Source organism: Homalodisca vitripennis, chromosome 3, assembly GCF_021130785.1.
Source record: "Homalodisca vitripennis isolate AUS2020 chromosome 3, UT_GWSS_2.1, whole genome shotgun sequence".
In the NCBI taxonomy this organism is placed as follows: Eukaryota; Metazoa; Arthropoda; class Insecta; order Hemiptera; family Cicadellidae; genus Homalodisca; species Homalodisca vitripennis.
The window spans coordinates 190735895-190755188 of record NC_060209.1 but is presented as its reverse complement, the minus strand read 5'-3'; the positions used below and the strand labels follow the sequence as shown (position 1 = coordinate 190755188).

General features: G+C 35.2%; 1 protein-coding gene across 3 annotated transcripts; it reads left to right on the top strand.

Annotated features, from left to right (window-relative positions):
• The first annotated feature begins 440 nt into the window (after positions 1-440).
• LOC124357911 lies at positions 441-4642 on the top strand. Of its 3 annotated transcripts, XM_046810026.1 has the most exons (3): positions 441-1045; positions 1235-1391; positions 2070-4642. In XM_046810026.1, the coding sequence occupies exons 1-3, from the start codon at positions 887-889 to the stop codon at positions 2441-2443; spliced, it is 690 nt and encodes a 229-aa protein (XP_046665982.1). In that variant the 5' UTR covers positions 441-886; the 3' UTR covers positions 2444-4642. The 3 variants fall into 3 exon arrangements, with proteins under 3 accessions (XP_046665982.1, XP_046665981.1, XP_046665980.1); XM_046810025.1 differs by having other exon boundaries at positions 1235-4642; XM_046810024.1 differs by having other exon boundaries at positions 441-1391.
• Positions 4643-19294: the final 14652 nt, after the last annotated feature.

The window sequence follows — 19294 nt, the reverse complement described above, 5'->3', positions numbered from 1 at the left end:
ATCGGGAACATAATATCAGTAATTTGGTGGCAGTATGGTTGGGGGGGGGTGCCGAAGTGGCTTGAGTTGCTTGGGGGGGAGGGGCTTTAGCGGCAACTGAATGAACGTCATTGTCGGTTGTCTCTTTGTTTACTGAGTCGCTCTCCACTCGGCGTACTGAACTGAAGTTGTTAGATTGTTTCATACTAGGTCATACCTATTGAATTGATGTAGATGAAATTTATAATGTACGTTGCCTTAGAATAAGTCACGAATATTTTATTCCTACATCCCACCCAGTTGTTCTCTAAAAAGTAAATTCGCAATCAGTTCTGTAGTTATTGAGTGAAGTAGTGTGGTGGCAGTAAGGAGGGGGAAGGGTGTGCCGGAATGGCTCGGGCTGCTTGGTGGGGAGAGGGGTTTTAGCGGCAAGTCAAGGTCATTGTCGGTTGCCTGCCTCTTTGCTGTACCTCAGAACCATATGAGCCTAAGTCCAAAATTTCTTATTTTTTAGGTTATTGCACGTATGTTCTTAAAATTTCATTTTACATCCAGCCATACCATCGTAACTCCGCTAAAAATTCTATTTTTATGATTTATCAAAGGTTATATGAGTCTAAGTCCTGAGGTATATCAGAACCAGACAAACTTAACTCCACCTATGATGTTATGGTTCTGAACATTGAGCATTTCAGCAAAAACCTAAGTCCACAAAATGGACTTGCCATTGTCTGGCCCTAGCCACTATACTCATTTAGTCTCAAGTCCTGTTTTCTGAACAGCTGATGACTGTCAATAATACTGTTGATATTGCTGCTGCCTGCTATTAGAGAGATTATTGAGGTTAGGACTGAGCTGTACTAATCAAAGTTTTATTCTACTTTTAACAAAACGTTTTGGTATTAATATGGAAAGTAGGGGAAAGTTTATACTTTCCAAATTGAAAAACCTTAATACGTTCACTGAAGATAATCTGAAACCTGAAACTAATGATTGTCCTAGCAATCAATCAGTAGAAGTTCCACGAAGAAATTCCACTCCTTCACCGACTTTAACCGAATTAAAAGTAAGTATTTTTTAAATATGTTTACAAGCTAACAATATGTAAAACTTAAAGTAAAATTCGAATTTTATACTCAGACCTCAAGGAACAATTTTTATTATTATTATTATTATTAGCCTAGGTTTAGAACATTGTTGTGCCAATAGGAGAAGTAGGCCTAAGTGTATGTTTGATTTTCAATTTTATTTCTAGGTATTGAATCCAGATTGCACATCCATCCTCGTTTTACCTGACAATGACTCAACCCAATGGAATTTTAACATGCATGAAAGTGAAAATATCCAAGTTGAAAGAGAAACTAGTAAAGACGTACATCTTCTTAATTTCATTTCAACTCCAGTAGAACCAGGTGAGATTAGTAGGTACATAATACTCTAGGCTCAGTTTAAATAAATTTCAGTAAATTTATGGTTGTTATAAAAATCTTTTTTGTGTAAATTACTGTTATGTTTAACCATTTAACCATATTGTAGCAGGTATTTACTCGGGGGCTTTAGCCTACCCTAGCAATAATTTAGGTTCCATTTCAATCGTGTTAAGCTGGGCCTAGACCTAGTACATTGTCATTAGACTGTAAATGCTGTAGTCGGTAGGGACAGAGAGCATTAATTTCATACGATAATAGTTATATTCTTAGGGGTTCTTTGTCTTTCCGACTTGTTATTCTACCTAATTTAACATTCTACATGTTTAACAGAAATTATACTTCAATATGAAAAACTTCGTGAGTGACGAGTAAATTACACATAATTACCAAAAACATGATAAAAATTCAATAGAAATCCACTTTAACGATATAATATTTTTTATATCCACATTCTTTGTGTAGGCTATCTATATAATGAACTAATCAATGTTTTGGCGGAACATCAATTTAAAAAATTAAAATAAATTGGACAAAACCGAGTGAATTTCTCTATTTCTTGAAGGCTGGGAACACTTGTAGGAAAGAAAGCTCTATGTTATTAAAAGCAAAACACTTAAATAAAATTAAATATTCAAAATATCTTAACAATTTATTTTTCAGAGTCAAATGAATGGGAGCTAGAGACGATAACACAAGTGACAAACATGGAACAAGAATCTGGAGCATCGACAACACTGGAAGATTTAGATGATGCGCTATCTTCTGTGAGCGACCTATTTGAGAATGACATCGATGATCCAACATACACTCCACCTTCAGGTTCAGAGAGTGATTCAACTTTAAGTAACGATTTAGAACAAGTACAAAGTCAATCTGTAAGTACAAATACTACAGCAAATAATAATAATATAATACCTCTGGTACCATACACCGATTCAGATGACACGGAGAGCGAGTTACCGATAGTTACTCAACCTAAAAATAAAGGAAGAAAAAGAATAAGGAATGAAAAAAAGTGGAAAAAAAAACATTAGAAAGCAGGGACGAATTTCTGGAAAAGAGCATGTCAACTCTAAAGGAGATATTGTAAAAGAAAGAACTTTAAGACCTCCTTGTAAAACTACTTGTCGCTTGAAATGCTCTCAGCGCATAAGTCATGCACAAAGAGTACACATTCATTCTGACTATTATAATAGTGAAAGAAACTTAAGTTCTAAACGCCAGTATATAGTTTCTTGTATTACAACCAAGCCAATAGCCAGGTCACGACAAAGAGATGGTTCTAGAAATAGTAGAAAAAACAGCCATACTTATTTTCTCAAATGGGATAACAATTTTGAAAAAGTTTGCAAACAATTTTTCTTGAACACACTAGTAATATCAGAAACATTTGTTAAGTTTGCTCTCTTAAAAACCCAAAGTACTGGTATGGTTGAACCAGACCATCGTGGCAAACATGTACCAGGAAACAAAATACCAGAGACAGCAAAGGATATCATAAGAAACCACATATCAAAATATCCAGCATAAGAAAGTCACTATAGTAGGGAAAGGACAAACAAAAAATACTTGGGTAATGATTTAAACATTTCCATAATGTATACCATGTATGAAAATGAATGTAAAGAAAAAAATATCAAACCCGAAAAGAAATGGTTATTTTCAGAAATTTTCAATAGAGAATACAATTTGTCATTTCATTTGCCAGACAATGACACATGTGATTTTTGTGACAGAATTGATTGCCAATTAAAGAATGCAAACGGTGAGCAAAAAGAAAACCTTCAAGCAGAAAAGCAGAAGCATCTAGATGAAGCAGCACGTAGATACCATTTGAAAAAAGAAGATAAGCTTTTGGGACAAGGAAATGAAAAATTTAAAGTTGTTATGGCAGACCTACAGAAGTGTCTTCCTACTCCAGCTCTCACAAACTGTCAAAGCTTCTACTTGAGAAAGCTCTGGACTCTAAACTACACCATTGACGACAGTAGTGGAAAGAAAACGTGGTGCATGATTTGGAATGAGACCACTGCAGGTAGAGGTGGAAGTGAGATGGCTTCTTGTTTGTTTACCTGGGCAAATGAAGAGCTCAATAAAAGCAGCATTGACACTCTGACTGTTTGGACCGATAACTGCAGCGGTCAAAATAGAAATATTAATATGATTTTTATGTACATTTGGATTTTGAAAACTCTACCCAACATTAATGAAATAAACCACAAATTTTTATTAGCTGGGCATACACATATGGAGGTAGATGGTAAACATGGATTAATAGAAAGAGCAAAAAAGCATCTTAAAACTAACACAATATTTACTACTAATGATTGGGCGAACTTCATCGCATCTTGTAGCAATAAACACCCATTCATTGTAAAGAAAATGTCTCTTGAACACTTTCTTGATTTTCTTTCGCTTACTAATAAAGATGGACCATTAATAAACAGGAAAAAAAATACTATTGGAGAACCTTTCCTCATTTCCAACACAGTTTGGTTACAGGTTCGAAGAGAAGAACTTGGTATACTGTACTATAAAACAAGCTTTGATGATGTTGATTTTAAAAGTGTGGATTTGAGAAGAAATAAGAGAAAAGAAACAATAATGCCTGAATCAGTTCCGAAACTAAGATCTGAGAAGAGGAAAATAAGTAATGAAAAATTCAGAGATTTAATGACAATCCTCCAGTGGGTCCCTGAAGAATACAAGGCTTACTTTGAGAACCTTCCACATGGGGCTAGTGAAAATGACTTTCCAGATATCAGTTCAACATTATTAGATTAATTCTTACCTTATATTTATAGTTTTTATAAGCAGTGTAATAGTGTTTTATTGACGAAACAATGTATATTAGTTGCTAATGGAAATACAATGCTTAAGTCCAAATAGCATTAAAACAAATGTTTTTGATTTTAGAAAAAACAACTTTCCAGATGCCATTACAACATTGTTAGATAATATATTTTATTAGCATTGTAATAGTGTTTTTATTGACTAAACCATGTATATTGGTTGCTAATGGATACACTTAATTTGGTTGCTTAAGTCCAAGTAGCAATATAACATATGTTTTTGATTAGAGCCAAAATATCGTAAGTCCATTTTTAATGTAACAAAAAAATAATTACATAAAAATACTAAAGCAGTTTAATGCTTCTATAAACATAAGTAAGTTAACTTGTGAAGTAGAAACTAAACACAGTTCATAATTTTATAATAAAGAATAAACACAACTGTTCGTAGTTTTTATGCTCTCCTGTAAAATCTACTAAATGTGACTTAGGCCCATATAGTTCTGAGGTACAGTAATTGTTTCTCTGTTCTCAGTCACTCTGCACTAGGGTGGAGTGAAAAAAATCAATAATTTTTTTCGGAAACGGGTACCTTTCAATGATTGTGTATGAGGCCCAATAGCAATTCTGTGAAATATTTAATTTTTATCATATCATCTTCAGTCTGCGCATTTGGTATAAAGTTTTCAATTTTTCAAATTTTAAATACTTTTTTTATTTTGTATAAAAATAAAAAAATTGCAGTTGGGTAGTTGCCAATTAATTCCAAAGAGGGTAAAATATCCACGTAATTTTTTTCAAAGGTTTCTGGATAGGGTGTTAGTCTGCGCATTATGCATTAACAATCCCCGAAATATCAGATTTTTGCGTTTTTCGTTTAACAATTACTTTTCTTATTTCTTTTGTAATCAATTGTATACTGTGAATATCTTCGCAACCTCATATTAAAAAACTCATTCATGAAGCTCAATAAAAGTTTTAAGAAGTATGTGTCAACATTTCTGACGGCCGCTGTGCGGAACGAGTGAGGTGGTAGCGCTGACTGTAGTTTTGACGTTGACGGTACAGACAAGTCACGACTTGAATCTCCCCCTCTACTTTTCCATTTTAGTCGTGCTTCGGCATCGATACTGGCAAGTGGTGCGTTATGTTTGTTGAGTCCGTAATTCAAATCAGTTTAATTTGTTGGTGGTGTGACAGTGTTGTGTGTTATCTGTGATACTTATAACTCCGCTATGGCTTCACCAAGAACTCGTGAGAAGACTATACCGCATCCTATTATAAGTAGTGGGCAGGATATGGGTGAGTCTGTCCTTCCTAGCCGTCTAGATGTTTTAAAATTTTACACTTATGTTTGGGAAACTGAAAAGGCAAAGCAAAATGGGAAAAACCCTTCTTTTTATAAGTATCCAAGATCGTTGTAGACAAATTAGTTTTTATGTGGGAAAAAGCTTCTATTCCGTGTGTAACTGCTAAAACTATGACTGACTTACTAAGAAAAGAAGTAGATTTACTTCAGACCCTCAACAAATCTTACAGTCGCGACAAAGGCAAAGACAGTTTTGAAAAAAAATAGCAGCCTTCAAGAATCGCAGTGAGAGTTTGTTTGATGTGAGTGCGTGCAAATGTAAAGATTTTCAACTGTGTACATGCAATCCCGATAAAAAGGTCCCGATTCTTGAACGTGAATTTTTGACAGATCAAAGAAGTGTACGAAAAATGGCAATTGGATGTGTTGATACCAAAGAGACATTGGCAAATAAAAAAAGAATTGCCAGAAAAACGGCAGAAGAAGAAAGATTGCGTAAAAAACGTTGTGACGGAAATGACAATAACTTAACTGGCGAGAATGAGAACTCCTTAGACTTGAGTATGAGTACCCCCCTTCAAGATGTAGTTTCCGTTTCAGGAGAGTTGGATGTTCTTCTAGAAGAACCAGTTCCCGGCCCTTCCTCATCTACAACTGTAAATAACCAAACAAGGCTGAAAATACCATCGTTTTCTCGTGTATGTGATAGGTATGGCGTACCTGATCGAGCAGCAGCAGCACTGGCATCTGCTCTTTTACATATTGATACTTATTGATAGGAGTAAAGTGAGACGCGAGAGAATCAAAGCACGTCATGAATGTTGTCAAGAAAGAGCTAAGCATTGATTCCTTTAACATACAAGCCCTGTATTTTGACGGAAGAATCGATGAGACTCTTCATATACACCAGACAGAAGATGGCAAAATGCACAGAACAACTGTTAAAGAGGATCACATTTCTCTTATACAGGAGCCTCGATCGCGGTTCATTGGATTTACAGTGCCTTCATCAGGGAAAGCCATAGACATTGCGAACTCTATCTTCGAGTACTTTCCTGACAACAATCTAACAATGTCCGAAATAGTTTGCATTGGTTGTGATGGATGCAATACAAACACAGGAAAATACAACGGTGTAATTCGAATCCTTGAAGAAAAACTTGGTAGACCACTGCAGTGGGTTATTTGCCAATTGCATTCAAATGAACTTCCGTTACGGCATTTAATGGAAAAGCTAGATGGTCCAACTAGTGGACCGAAGGATTTGTTGGACCTGTTGGGCAAAGCCTACCAACTTGCCATTCTTTGAAATGAGTTCAGTTTGAACCCATCGAGTTTGTAGCTGATAAAGTCGATCGTGGAGATGAAAACAATTTAAGTACCGACCAACAATATCTTTACGATATATGCCAGGCAGTTTCTAGTGGGGAAATATCCCAAGAACTAGAAAACAAAAGTCCAGGAAAGCTTTCCCACGCGAGAGGGTTAACTACAGCAAACAGGATCTTGTATGTTGCTACGACTAATCCTAGTCAAACTTTAATTGAGCTCGCAACTTTCATCGTAAAAATGTATGCTCCTAGCTGGTTCCGGATCAAGTGCAATCCAAAAGTGATCGATGGAGCTAAAAACTTGTGGCATACCGTAGATAATTGATCTTATCTCTCTGAAGAAAATAAAACGATTGTATTCAAATGCATTTAAGATAATGGGTACTTTGCTCACCCTGAAAACATGCTCTTATCCATGTTGACTGATGACAGAGAGCATATAAAGAAACTAGCTTTAAGACGAATAATCAACCCTCGATCTAGACAACTAGCCAATAAGCAAATAAGGAGATTTGAGATTCCAAAAATAATTTTTGGAGCATCTGAATATATCGACATGAGTGTTTGGAGTGATCTAGAAGTTACAGAACCACCTCTTACACGCCATCCGACGGATCAGGATTTACAAAGGTTACTGGAAACCGAGAATGTAAATATGATTTCCGAATGCACTCTTTTTGAGCTTCCATCACATACTCAAGCGGTTGAAAGAGCCGTAAAAGAGGTCACTGCCGCTTCTAAATTGGTCTATGATAACAAGAAACGAGAAAGCCTAATAAAGACAAGAATGTTTGATAGGAATATCAGGCCAATCTTTAACACAAAGAAACAATTTAACTGTTAAAGACTGATGTTGTGAATGTAAAGACGTGTCCTCATGGTTGGGTGGAAGGGAGGACACGGGTGGGACTTGAAGTGCAACCACCTCCTCGTGGTGAGTCCTGGGTAGTTCCATATGAGCTAGCGAAGAGTTGCACAATATAAAAATGATTACGAAAGAAACGAGAAAATAATTTTATGGCATTGAAGGCAATTGAGGCTGTAGCTAGAATAAGGGCCTATAACACTATAGGCCCTTTTTGCGGAGATGTTATTAAACGATTCCCCATAGTATATTCTATTTGTCCACCAAGTTTCATGGAGCTATTTCGTTTTTTGAGGTTGGTAGAATAAATTTGAAGACCTGAAATGCTAATTGATCTAAGTGCCACTTTTTACAAATATTGTTTTATTTATGCTAAGTGATCTATGTTCCTATGCCAATGCACGGCTAAAAGATCTATGTGCCAAACCTTCTCCAAATGGTTTTAAAAAATTACAACAGAATGCGCTGCCTGTAACTCCACAGGTGGTGGAAGTGCTACTTGATCTAAGTTCCAACACGTAAACAAAGGAATTGATGTGGCAGTGGGCAGTGGCATGTGAGTTGATTTCTTGTGAAAGTGGTTAGGTCTATCTTTTGTTATTTACAATGGCTTCAGATACAGATCAGGCTTTTAGTAATGAAATTAAGGAGTGTAATGACTTTAGGAAGAGACAAAAACTGGCAAGATTAAGTGGTAAGAGTTACGTCACACAAAACAAACGGAAGCAGATTCCTGAAAAGAAACTACCTACTGAAGAGGTTAGTTTATTGAACTTTGTATTAAACTAGGCTAAAATATTATAGGTACCTAAGCTAAACGTTACATTATTTATTTGTTGTATCTGTTTTTTAGTCCTGAACTCTAAATTCTGTTGCTGTTTGTTACCTCTAGCTTTAGGCTAGTTTGGTACTACATATTTTAGGTTAGGCCAATTTATGACAGATATCTTTTCAAACAAAGTTTATCTACGTACTTTCAATTATTTAAAAGATTGGTATTTTAAATATATAACTACATTCTAGCCATAGGCTTATTTTTGAATACATAATTTAAAATTTAGTACCGTGCCATTCACTCTATTTATTTGATTATTTTTACAACGTTCACTTTATTTCAGGTTATTTGCAAGTGCAACTACAGCTGCAAAACAGTGTCATTTGAAATGAAGAAGAAGCTTTTTGATGCCTACCATAAACTTGGAATGAATGAACAAGGTTCATACTTGTTAGGTTTGGTTGATATACTTCCGATTACAAGACGACGACATGGTACTTATGAAGGTCCTGAAAATAGCAGAAGACAAACTACAATAAGTTACAGGTTGCCTGATGGGGAGGGAGATTTTTTAAAGGTATGTAAAAAAACATTTTTAAATATTTTTGGAGTATCTCCCCAAAAAATTACAAACATTGTAACAAAGAAGAAATCTGGGAATTTGGTATTTAAAGACAACCGCGGTGGACCTGTTAAATTCAAGTTTACAGAGTCTGACAGAAAACTTGTTAAAGCCCATATTAATTCCTTTCCTAGAGAAGAAGGACACTATAGCCGAACTAAATCTGAAAAGGAGTATTTAAGCTCAGATTTAAATATGAGTAGACTTTTTAACTCTTTTAAAGAGAAATATCCTAACAGTATCGTGAGTCAAAAGTTTTATCGGAAAGTTTTCCTCAAAGACTTTCCCAAATTGTCTTTCAGAAGACCAAGAGTAGACACATGCAAAAAATGTGACTACCTGCACTTACAAACCAAATTAAGAGATACTATTTTGGCAACCAAAGGCAAAAAATTATTAGAGTTACACCACCGAAAAAGTGAAAAAGCTTTGAGTACTCTGAAACAAGATACAATAGATAGTACGATGCCCAACAGCAGTGTTTGCAGTCTCGTGATAGACCTTCAAAAGGTTTTCCCCTTACCTTACCAAAATTAGTACACAGTGATATGTATTGCCTAAGGCAGTTGTCGTGCTACAATTTTAATTTGCATATAAATGATACAAATGACGCAATTATGTGTGTATGGCATGAAGGCCAGTCAGGAAGGGGAGGTAATCAGATGGCCTCATGTATTTTACAAGCCCTTAATTCAGGTATGCTCTCAACCATAAAAACTAGTCTTGTTATTTGGAGTGATAACTGTGCCGGACAGATAAAAAACTGTATGCTGGTTTTTCTTTATGTTTACCTAGTAACTATTGGGCTATTTAAGTCTATAGAACACAAATTCTTGGTCCCGGGGCACAGTTTCTCAGCTGCAGACAGGGATTTTGCAGTAATAGAAAAGAAAGCAAAAGTGTCAAATATGCAGACTGTTCAAGATGTTGAACAAGTAATTAGAACGGCACGCACTTCACGTCCCTTCAAAGTTCTCAGCATGGATAAGTTTTTTAATTTTGAGGAAGCTGCATCAAAGTACATTAACACAAAGAATATACAAATTTCTCAACTGTCATGTCTTAAGGTAGATACAATAAACCCTGGGTATGTATTATGCAAAAAAAATTTTAATGAATTAACCGATTGGGAGAAATTTTATGTTCTCAAGAAAAACATTTCACTCAAAGATATTGCTTCCACAGAGCTTACCACCTTACCCGAAGAAGTTCCGTTGGCTGAAAATAAGAAAAATGATCTCAGAAACATGCTTGGATTTATTGATGATCATAACAGAGATTTTTACCGGCAACTGTGTGAAGGCACTTAGATCTATAAGAAAATACTTCACATTTGGACTTAGATCTGTTCAAAAAATGATTAAAATAAAATTATCATAAGAAGGGTAAATATTAATAAAACATTTAGAAGTGTTGTGACATTACAATTTGCAGTTAGTATAATGTTATAACAATAGTTTTGTAGAAAATAAATGCATTTTGTGCAAGTTGCTGGGTTTTTATTCGACTACCGAAAATTTTGTTTTTGGCACTTAAATCGATTAGCATTTCAGGTCTTCATTTAGTCAGCTGATGTTATGAGCCCTTTTTCAATAGACAGCATTTGAGTCTGTGAGTTGATTGTTGACAGTTTCGCATCTTCGAATTTGTTTTGTTTATTCATTATATTTAGTTAATATTAATTACTCAAAACTGTTGTGAAATGGATAGTAGTTCTAGTTTTAGAGACAGTGTTCTAAACACTTATGTGAAGAAAGGTGCTAAACGAAAACGAGTGAACATTGAAAAGTGGAAAGACAATGTGAGGAAAAGTAATCGAGACATTGGTTTAGGTTATGAATCTAAGAAAAGTAAACAAATTGGTTTTTAATGTTGTCCGCAAGTGCTGTAATAATAAGTGCTTTGAGAATTTTGAAAACTCAGATCAAAATGATATTTTCAATAGTTTTTACAATGGTCAAAACAAAGAGGCGCAAGACACCTATCTTTCTGGATGCATGGAGCTCCAACAATCTGAGCACAAAAAGGTTACTGTTAATCTAAAGGTAGTGAGAGAAAATTCATGGAAATATCATATAAAGAAAAATGGCATTGAATTTCCTGTTTGTAGAGCATTTCTTACGGAAGTTTACAAAATCAGCATCAAGAGAGTAAGAGTTATTCAAAGTAGGTTCAAAGTTATTGCAAAACGGTTCATTCACTGAAAAAAGGGGGAAACATGGTAAACAAAGAAAACTTGAAGAAGATGTTTGGAAGTTGGCTATGGATCATTTGCAAAGCATTCCACATCGTGGAAGTCATTACACAACCCGTACAAACAGACTGTATTTTGATAATCCGAGTCTGAGTCCCAAAATACTGTTTTCATTATTTCAAGAATATTATGAAGAGAAGTCTGGTAAACCCTTAAGAATGGTTTATAAAACATATTTTAAGTTTTACAGGGATACTAATTTTACTGTAAGAAGACCAAAAACTGATGTGTGCGATTTTTGTACGGAGTGTGAAAGAAATATAGAGATAGATCCAAATCATCCATGCATTCCAGATTACAAGTTGCACAAAAAGAAGGCAGAAAAATACATCTCAATAAAACAAGAATACATTAGTGATTGCAAGACCAGAGATGATCTTCTCGTCATCGAGTTTGATTACGCACAGAATCTACCTTTGCCGAAGATAAATGTTACAAAACAGTTTTATAAGCGATTACTGTGGTTGTTTGTTTTTAACATTCATTGTCACAATGACAACTCATCAAGATTCTACACACTTCTTGAACATGCCTCAAAAAAAGGCCCAAACACTGTTACTTCTTTTCTTTTTAACTTTATTCAAGACAAAGTTAATATCAATCCTAACATCAAAGAGATTGTTCTTTTTTCAGACGCTGCTGGAGGGCAGAATAAGAACATTACAATGCTAAGGTTTTGTTCTTGGCTATCAAAAACACTGAAAGTAGCTATAACACATCTGTACCCTGTTAGAGGGCACTCGTTTGGGCAATGCGACAGAAACTTTGGGATTATGAAATCCAGTATTAAAAAGAAAGAAACTATTGAGACGATGAAGCCATATCTTGAAAATATAATAACTTGTCGAGACAACCCAAGCCCCTTTGAACTGGTTCATGATGACTCAATTCTTCTCAATTGGGACAAAGCTTTGATACCCTACTTTGAAAAAACACCAAAAACGAAAGGAGATACATTTAGAATCCAAAAGTACTGCATAATTAAATTCAAAAGTTCTGGTTCTATTGCAGTTTCTCAAAACTACAGTTCTCAGATTTTCCAACCATTTAAATTTATGATCACTCACTCTGAACAGTTGACTCTGGAACGACTTCCCTCAAAACCTTTAAAGGCGGTAAAAATTAAAGACATTACTGATCTTTTCCCTTACTTATGCCAAGAAAGTAGAAGCTTCTACCAAGAAATATTTGAGTCTTCACAGAAAACCAATGATGCAATAGAAACTCAAGTGGAAAATGTTAATGATAACAATACCAGTGACGACGACTTTGACTTAGAAGGCGATTGTGTCATGGATTGAAACCAAAGTTGTATTGAAAAGACTAAACTATGAAGTATTTCTTTTTTATATAGGCCTTTTTTCATGTTTTATATTAATATTATGGAGGCCTAACCATTTATTTGCCTTCAAGCAAACTCGGTTTGACCTTTTTCATAATACAAATGTTAGAATATTGGATATTGTCAACAATGTGTGCTTTATTTCCCTTAATAATCAAAATAATTGAATAATTATTCTGAAAATATATTAAATAGTATCCATAGCAACAAAACTTTTGTGGAGGCCCTTCTTTAATAGACAAAACTAAAAGTAAAAAAATCGTCTATTTAAAAAGGGCCTATAACATTAAGTGAAAACTTATTAAAAATAAAATACTTTTTAAACTTTGTGGTCCAATATATCAAAAATTGTCTTGATAGATTGTGATGTAATATGAATAATTAATTTATATTTATTTATCGGCATTGTAGTAGTTTTGGTACATGTGCAAAAACTTTAACAGAGTGTACAGCAAAACTAACTTTAGAGCCATAGGCCCTTATTCTAGCTACAGCCTCAATTAATAATTGTTAGAAAAAACATCAAAACATCGAAAAATGAACGTTTTTCGGGAATTTCCACAAATTTAATGCCTAATGCGCAGACTGACAACCTTTCAAAAAATGTATGAAAAAAATTACGTGAGTATTTTAGACCAATTTCAACCATTTGACAACCACCCACCTGCGATTTTTTCGTATCTTATCCTAAATAAAAAATATTTAAAAATCTTAAAATTTTCAAAAGTTTAAATTTTATACCAAATGCGCAGACTGAAGATGGCATGATAAAAATTAAATATTTTACAGAATTGTTATTGGGCCTCATACACTGTCATTGAAAGGTACCCGTTTCCGAAAAAAACATTATTGATTTTTTTCACTCCACCCTACCCCCCCCCCAACACCACCCTGCGTACTGAACGGTTGTCTTTGTGTTGTTGTATTGCATAATGGCGCGCAACCCGGACGATGGTGACATAATTGGCTGGCTCGACAGGTCAGTATCAGAAGGTGATTTTCATTATGTCTTAATGGTGATGAAGACATGGACGTTGATGAGGATAATGAGACTGGACTAGAGGGGATAGAAACATTGAGTGCAACCGAAGGAAGTGGGGATGAAGGATCTGTTGCCGATGCCGCTAGTGGAACAAATGGGGAACAAAGTGATGTGGTGGGTGATAACAGTTCTGACAATGACACTCCTGACGTGTGGGTTGACATTACACATGATGACAATGGCCCAGTAAGTACCATTCAGTCTAAAATTGTAGATCCTGGACCTGTTTTACCAGAAAGCTATGATGAAAATACCACTCCCTCAGAGTACTTTAGTTTATTTTTCGACGAAATACTGTTGGATGAAATATGCAAAGAAACAAACTTGTTTGCTAATAATCGCAGAGCTGGAGTTACTAGCCCCAAAATTCGGTTCAAAAACTGGACTGACATGAAAGTAACAGATCTAAAAGCTTTACTAGGAGTGATTTTGAATATGGATATTCATTCATCTTAGGACTGCAATGAAAGATTATTTTTCTGTCAAATGGGTTGACCGAATGCAGTTTTTGGAGATGTTTTCTCTCAACAGACATTTTTATTGTATTTCTGGAACTTGCATTTCTCGCACGAAGCTGGTACCGCTCGTGATTTGAAAATAAGATCATTGGTTAATTACATGAAGGAAAAGTGCATGCTTTTTTACAACCCATCATGTCATATTTCAGTAGACGAAAGCACAATTTCATTTAGGGGCAAAGTCGTTTTTAGGGTGTATAACCCCAAAAAACCGGTCAGGTTTGGCCTCAAAGTCGATGTCCTCTCTGATAGTAGTAATGGGTTCAAGAAATCATTCCAGGGTCTCAACTTCTGAAAACCACACAAATGGTGTCACAATTGTGTGAATCTGTAGTAAAAGATGACAACAACAAACCAATACGTCATCACGTTTACGTGGACAGGTATTATAATAGCCCACAACTTGCTGAGGAACTTGAGAGCAAGAATATGTATGTAACTCGTACTGTTATGCAAAATCGCCAAAATATGCCAGTTTCAAACTAAAACGATGAAAAGTGGACACCTTCAAGCATTTAGAAAGAAAAATGTCGCTGTTCTTTGTTGGAAAGATAAGAGACCTGTTACAATGTTGACTACAAAACACAAGGCCAGTAAAAAAGACATGACACCAGTTCCAAGTAGATTTTCTGACCAGCCCCCAATAATGAAACCAAACTGCATAATTGATTACAATAAACATATGGGCGGTGTTGACAGGAGCGATCACTTTATAGCCAACTATCAGTTCATGCACCGCAGCCGAAAATGGTACCGAAAAATGTTTTTTTGGATACTTGAGGTAGGAGTTGTGTATTCCTATATTCTGTGTAAAGAAAAACAAACAGCTTATGGAAAAGTGCCCATTACGCACAAGAACTTCAGACTAAAACTGATTGAACAGCTTGTGTCTGATCGTGTTGCTACTAATTTCAATCACCCTGAAAAGAGAAGACCTGGAAGACCACCAACTGCCGAAGCAAAAGAACCACGGCTAGAACAAGATACAATAGATAGTACGATGCCCAACAGCAGTGTTTGCAGTCTCGTGATAGACCTTCAAAAGGTTTTCCCCTTACCTTACCAAAATTAGTACACAGTGATATGTATTACCTAAGGCAGTTGTCGTGCTACAATTTTAATTTGCATATAAATGATACAAATGACGCAATTATGTGTGTATGGCATGAAGGCCAGTCAGGAAGGGGAGGTAATCAGATGGCCTCATGTATTTTACAAGCCCTTAATTCAGGTATGCTCTCAACCATAAAAACTAGTCTTGTTATTTGGAGTGATAACTGTGCCGGACAGATAAAAAACTGTATGCTGGTTACGAAGCGACCTGCCTCATACTACTTGAGATGTAGGGAGTGTTATAAGAACAAAATCAAGAAGCAGACTTGCTACCGCTGTGAAGACTGTGATAGGAATCAACCATTTTACCCTGGCAAATGTTTTAATAACTGGCACATTTAATGATTTTTAGGACCATGGTCATATTATAGTCACTTACCAAGTATTATTTCAACATTTGTCTGTTCTACATAAAAAATAAAAACATTTTGTACTGAAAAACATAATGGCTGCTATAGAAGTCATGACCCTAGTGATAAAATATTGATGTGTGGGGACATGACTGTTATAGCAGTCACACTTTTTTCTTACTTCATCCATCTTCCTGATTGTTTTACATTATGTCAGTATTTTTCTTTTAGTTATACCTCAAATAGTTTTTGAGATATGAAAATGTATCCTGCCACTTGATTTTGGTATAGTCTTGCACTTTGGGTTTATCAGTATATTTGAAATGTCATATACTTGTAGAAACCCATTCCCCATGACTGCTATAGCAGTCACGTCCATTAATGTGGTAAGTTACTTTTAATAATATTGTGGTGTCATTAGCTCGAAGCAATCCCGCCATTATGTATTTAACAACATTTTAACACGAATCCTTAAAAGATACATAGTTGAGAAAAAATCAGGATAAGTGAATATCAAATGTTGAACCTAAACTAAAACTATTTTAGTAATAAACCAATTCTAAGGCAATTAAAAAGTTATTTTAGCTTAAGATGATGTCATTACCCCGGTCTTCCCTATTAGATTCTACTTATGCGCAATCATTCACAGCTAAAAATGTTATTACGGTAGTAAATTCAGAGTGAAAGTTGCACGAGATCTTCATCACATACCACGTAATAGAGTAACTTCATCCAGTAAAGTTAGCAGAACAATGCTGGGCACAAGTTTAAAAAATGAAAAGAAGTTGTTTAACTTTATTTATAAATCTGGAAATAGTCATCAAACTCCTGGTGGTGTTTGTTCCTTCAAATGTTTCTGTGGATAAAAGGTTTTAGTGGCAAATAATATAAAACCTTTCCATAGAATCAAAAATAAAAATACCACAATATTGGGTATAAAGGGCACAAGGTAGGGCATTAAAAGATAGTAGGGGTGTAATTGCCTTTAGCTTTCAAAGCTTTCAGAGCTTTCAAAGACAATGCTAGAGCAACATCTGGAACTAGGGGAAGATCTAATTTGTAAATATACACATAGAAGTCAAGGATAGATAAATTTGTAAATATATAAACAGAAGCTATGAAAAGTTTTAACATGACAGCTGTTATATACCTGGTGATGACTATTAAGGACATCTAGGATATCTGGTGAGTATTTTTTTGCCTTTATCAATATATTTTATGCAATCAGAATTATTTAATGTGTTGGTTATCAAATTTAATTAGTATTATAAATTAATCTGAAAAATAAAAACACATTTATATAATAAAATAATTAGTAAAAACACATGGGGTAATTAGGAAATATCTTATGGGTAATACACGTCAGGGTGAGTTCGGTTGGGGGTAGTATGACTGCATATTGTTGGCAACACTGTACGTGTTATAAGTTGTGGACATTCGATGCTATTAATTGATATGGTTCTAGTTTGACAAATTCTTAAAACATTCTTTTAAAACCAATTCTAGGTACTCAGTTATTTGCGTACATTAATTAGAAGTATACTCGCCAAAGGTAATGTAACAATATTTCATGAACAATTGCGGTCAAATTATTGGTGTGCTGAGCCGTTACGGAATCGGCCTTAACCTCAAAATCTTACCGGGTCTAACTAATTGTATTACTGAATCTAACGGGAATCCTCGACAGAACGTTTACTCGTGAACGTCACCATAGAGACAGTCTCTTCGCAGACGTCCGTGAATGTACCAGCCAACGTCAGCATTTTGCAGGGACATTTTCCATCGGCGAGTAGACTTTTGAACACTTTAAAGAATTTTTAATATCCATTGATGTTTTAATAAATTTTCTTCTCATATTAATAACTCTTACAATCCCATGCGACTATATAGCAGCCAGCAGGGGTAGATTTTTACTTCTCAGCTTTATGGGGTTTAAGTGATATTTCAATTTCTATTTTTTTATGGTTTCTTTAAACATGGGAAAAAAGAAAATTTAAAGCTCTGCAGAGAACACAAAAGATTTTGATGAAAAAGACAACTTGCCAAAGCAAGAGATTACTAATACAAAGCAAATTTTGTGAAGAAAAAATTAGAAAAACGGGAGAGAGATAGAGAGCGGTATCATCGCTTAAAACAGAGAACAGTTTTAGTTGGTTAGTGATATTACAGAAAAGAAGAAGAGAGAGAGCAGAAACTTTTGGAGAGAACTAAAGGCTGCATTAAAGTTTAGAAAGAAGAAAGAATATTGAAAAGATTGACATTTTAAGAATCACTTCACCCAACAGTGACACTGAAGACAGTTTAGAACGTATCGAGAGATATTCTCGTCAAAAACATGTTGGAAGAAAATGGTTTGTAAAGACCAGAGCCAGAGCTTACAGAGAACTAAAACAACAAAAAGAAGAGGGTAAATGGTAACCTGAGAAACAGTGGTGTAAGTAGAAAAATATCACATTTGAGACATGCAGCTAGACCGATTCTATTTTGCGCAACCAATTTGGAAATATAGTGATGTAAGTCGTAACTGCATTTTTGGACCTTAGAATGCAGCTAAAACTAATAGCCCTCAACAAAGTGGCTACTTGCTTGAGGAACGTAGTGAAGTAAGTCGACTTACACTCTGCTCCAAACCAACTAGGCCATTAGGTCTGCTAGCTTCCTGCTTCATGCCTTCATCATGAACAAGAAACAACTTCAACCTTATTTACTTGATTCTAATGACTCTGATTAAGATGCGAATTATATTCCTGAAAACCATGAAGGTAATTCATCAGGTCAGTGCACTGTTTACTTTATAGAATTTAAAACATGAATTTTACAAAGCTCTGTTCATTCGAATTTATATTTTATTCAGCTGGTTCATTTGAGTGAGGTTAACATCCGTATTGGATATTGACATAATAATAATACTTTTATAGGTTATTACTTGTATCCAGGATGATTTTACATACCGTACCTAGGCTAACGCTTTTAGCCTCAAGTTTCACTTGGTGCTAGGCTATTGGCAAGTAGTGAGATGACATGTCTACATAGTGGTGCTTATAAAAGTGTAGGTTAAAAGGGAAGGAGGTTTTGAGAAAAAAATGTTTCAGTTTACACTTGGTGCGAACATGAGATGAAAACCCCTTTTAACGAGGTAGCATCTGTAGTGTATAATGTGTTCAGTCAAAGCTTCATGCAGGCTGCTTCGATGGCATCAACACTATCCGGTTGGTTGGAGATGGATGTTCAGGGCAAAACAAAAATACTATGCTGATGACTATGTGCCTTGTTTGGTTAAGTCGCAGTCCTGAACACATACAGGGAATTGGTTGTTTATCCAGTAACCGGATAATCATTTATGCCAAGTGATCGGATCTTTGGCTTTATCGAAATATTTATCAACGAGAAGGACACCATTACGAATGTAAAAGGCTATTATGAAGCTTTTGCGACCTACGGAGTTGTCAAACAACTGGGAAAATATTGGGAAAACTTTGACTGGAGGCCAGAACGCATTAAAGGTACTAATAACCTTCATTTGTAGATTTCTCGTGTCCGAAGATTAATTTTCATAAAAAAACGGACATTAA

Bases quoted from the DNA above. Each gene is read 5' to 3' on its own strand.
- LOC124357911 (XM_046810025.1), top strand. From the start codon at position 3,006: ATGTATACCATGTATGAAAATGAATGTAAAGAAAAAAATATCAAACCC.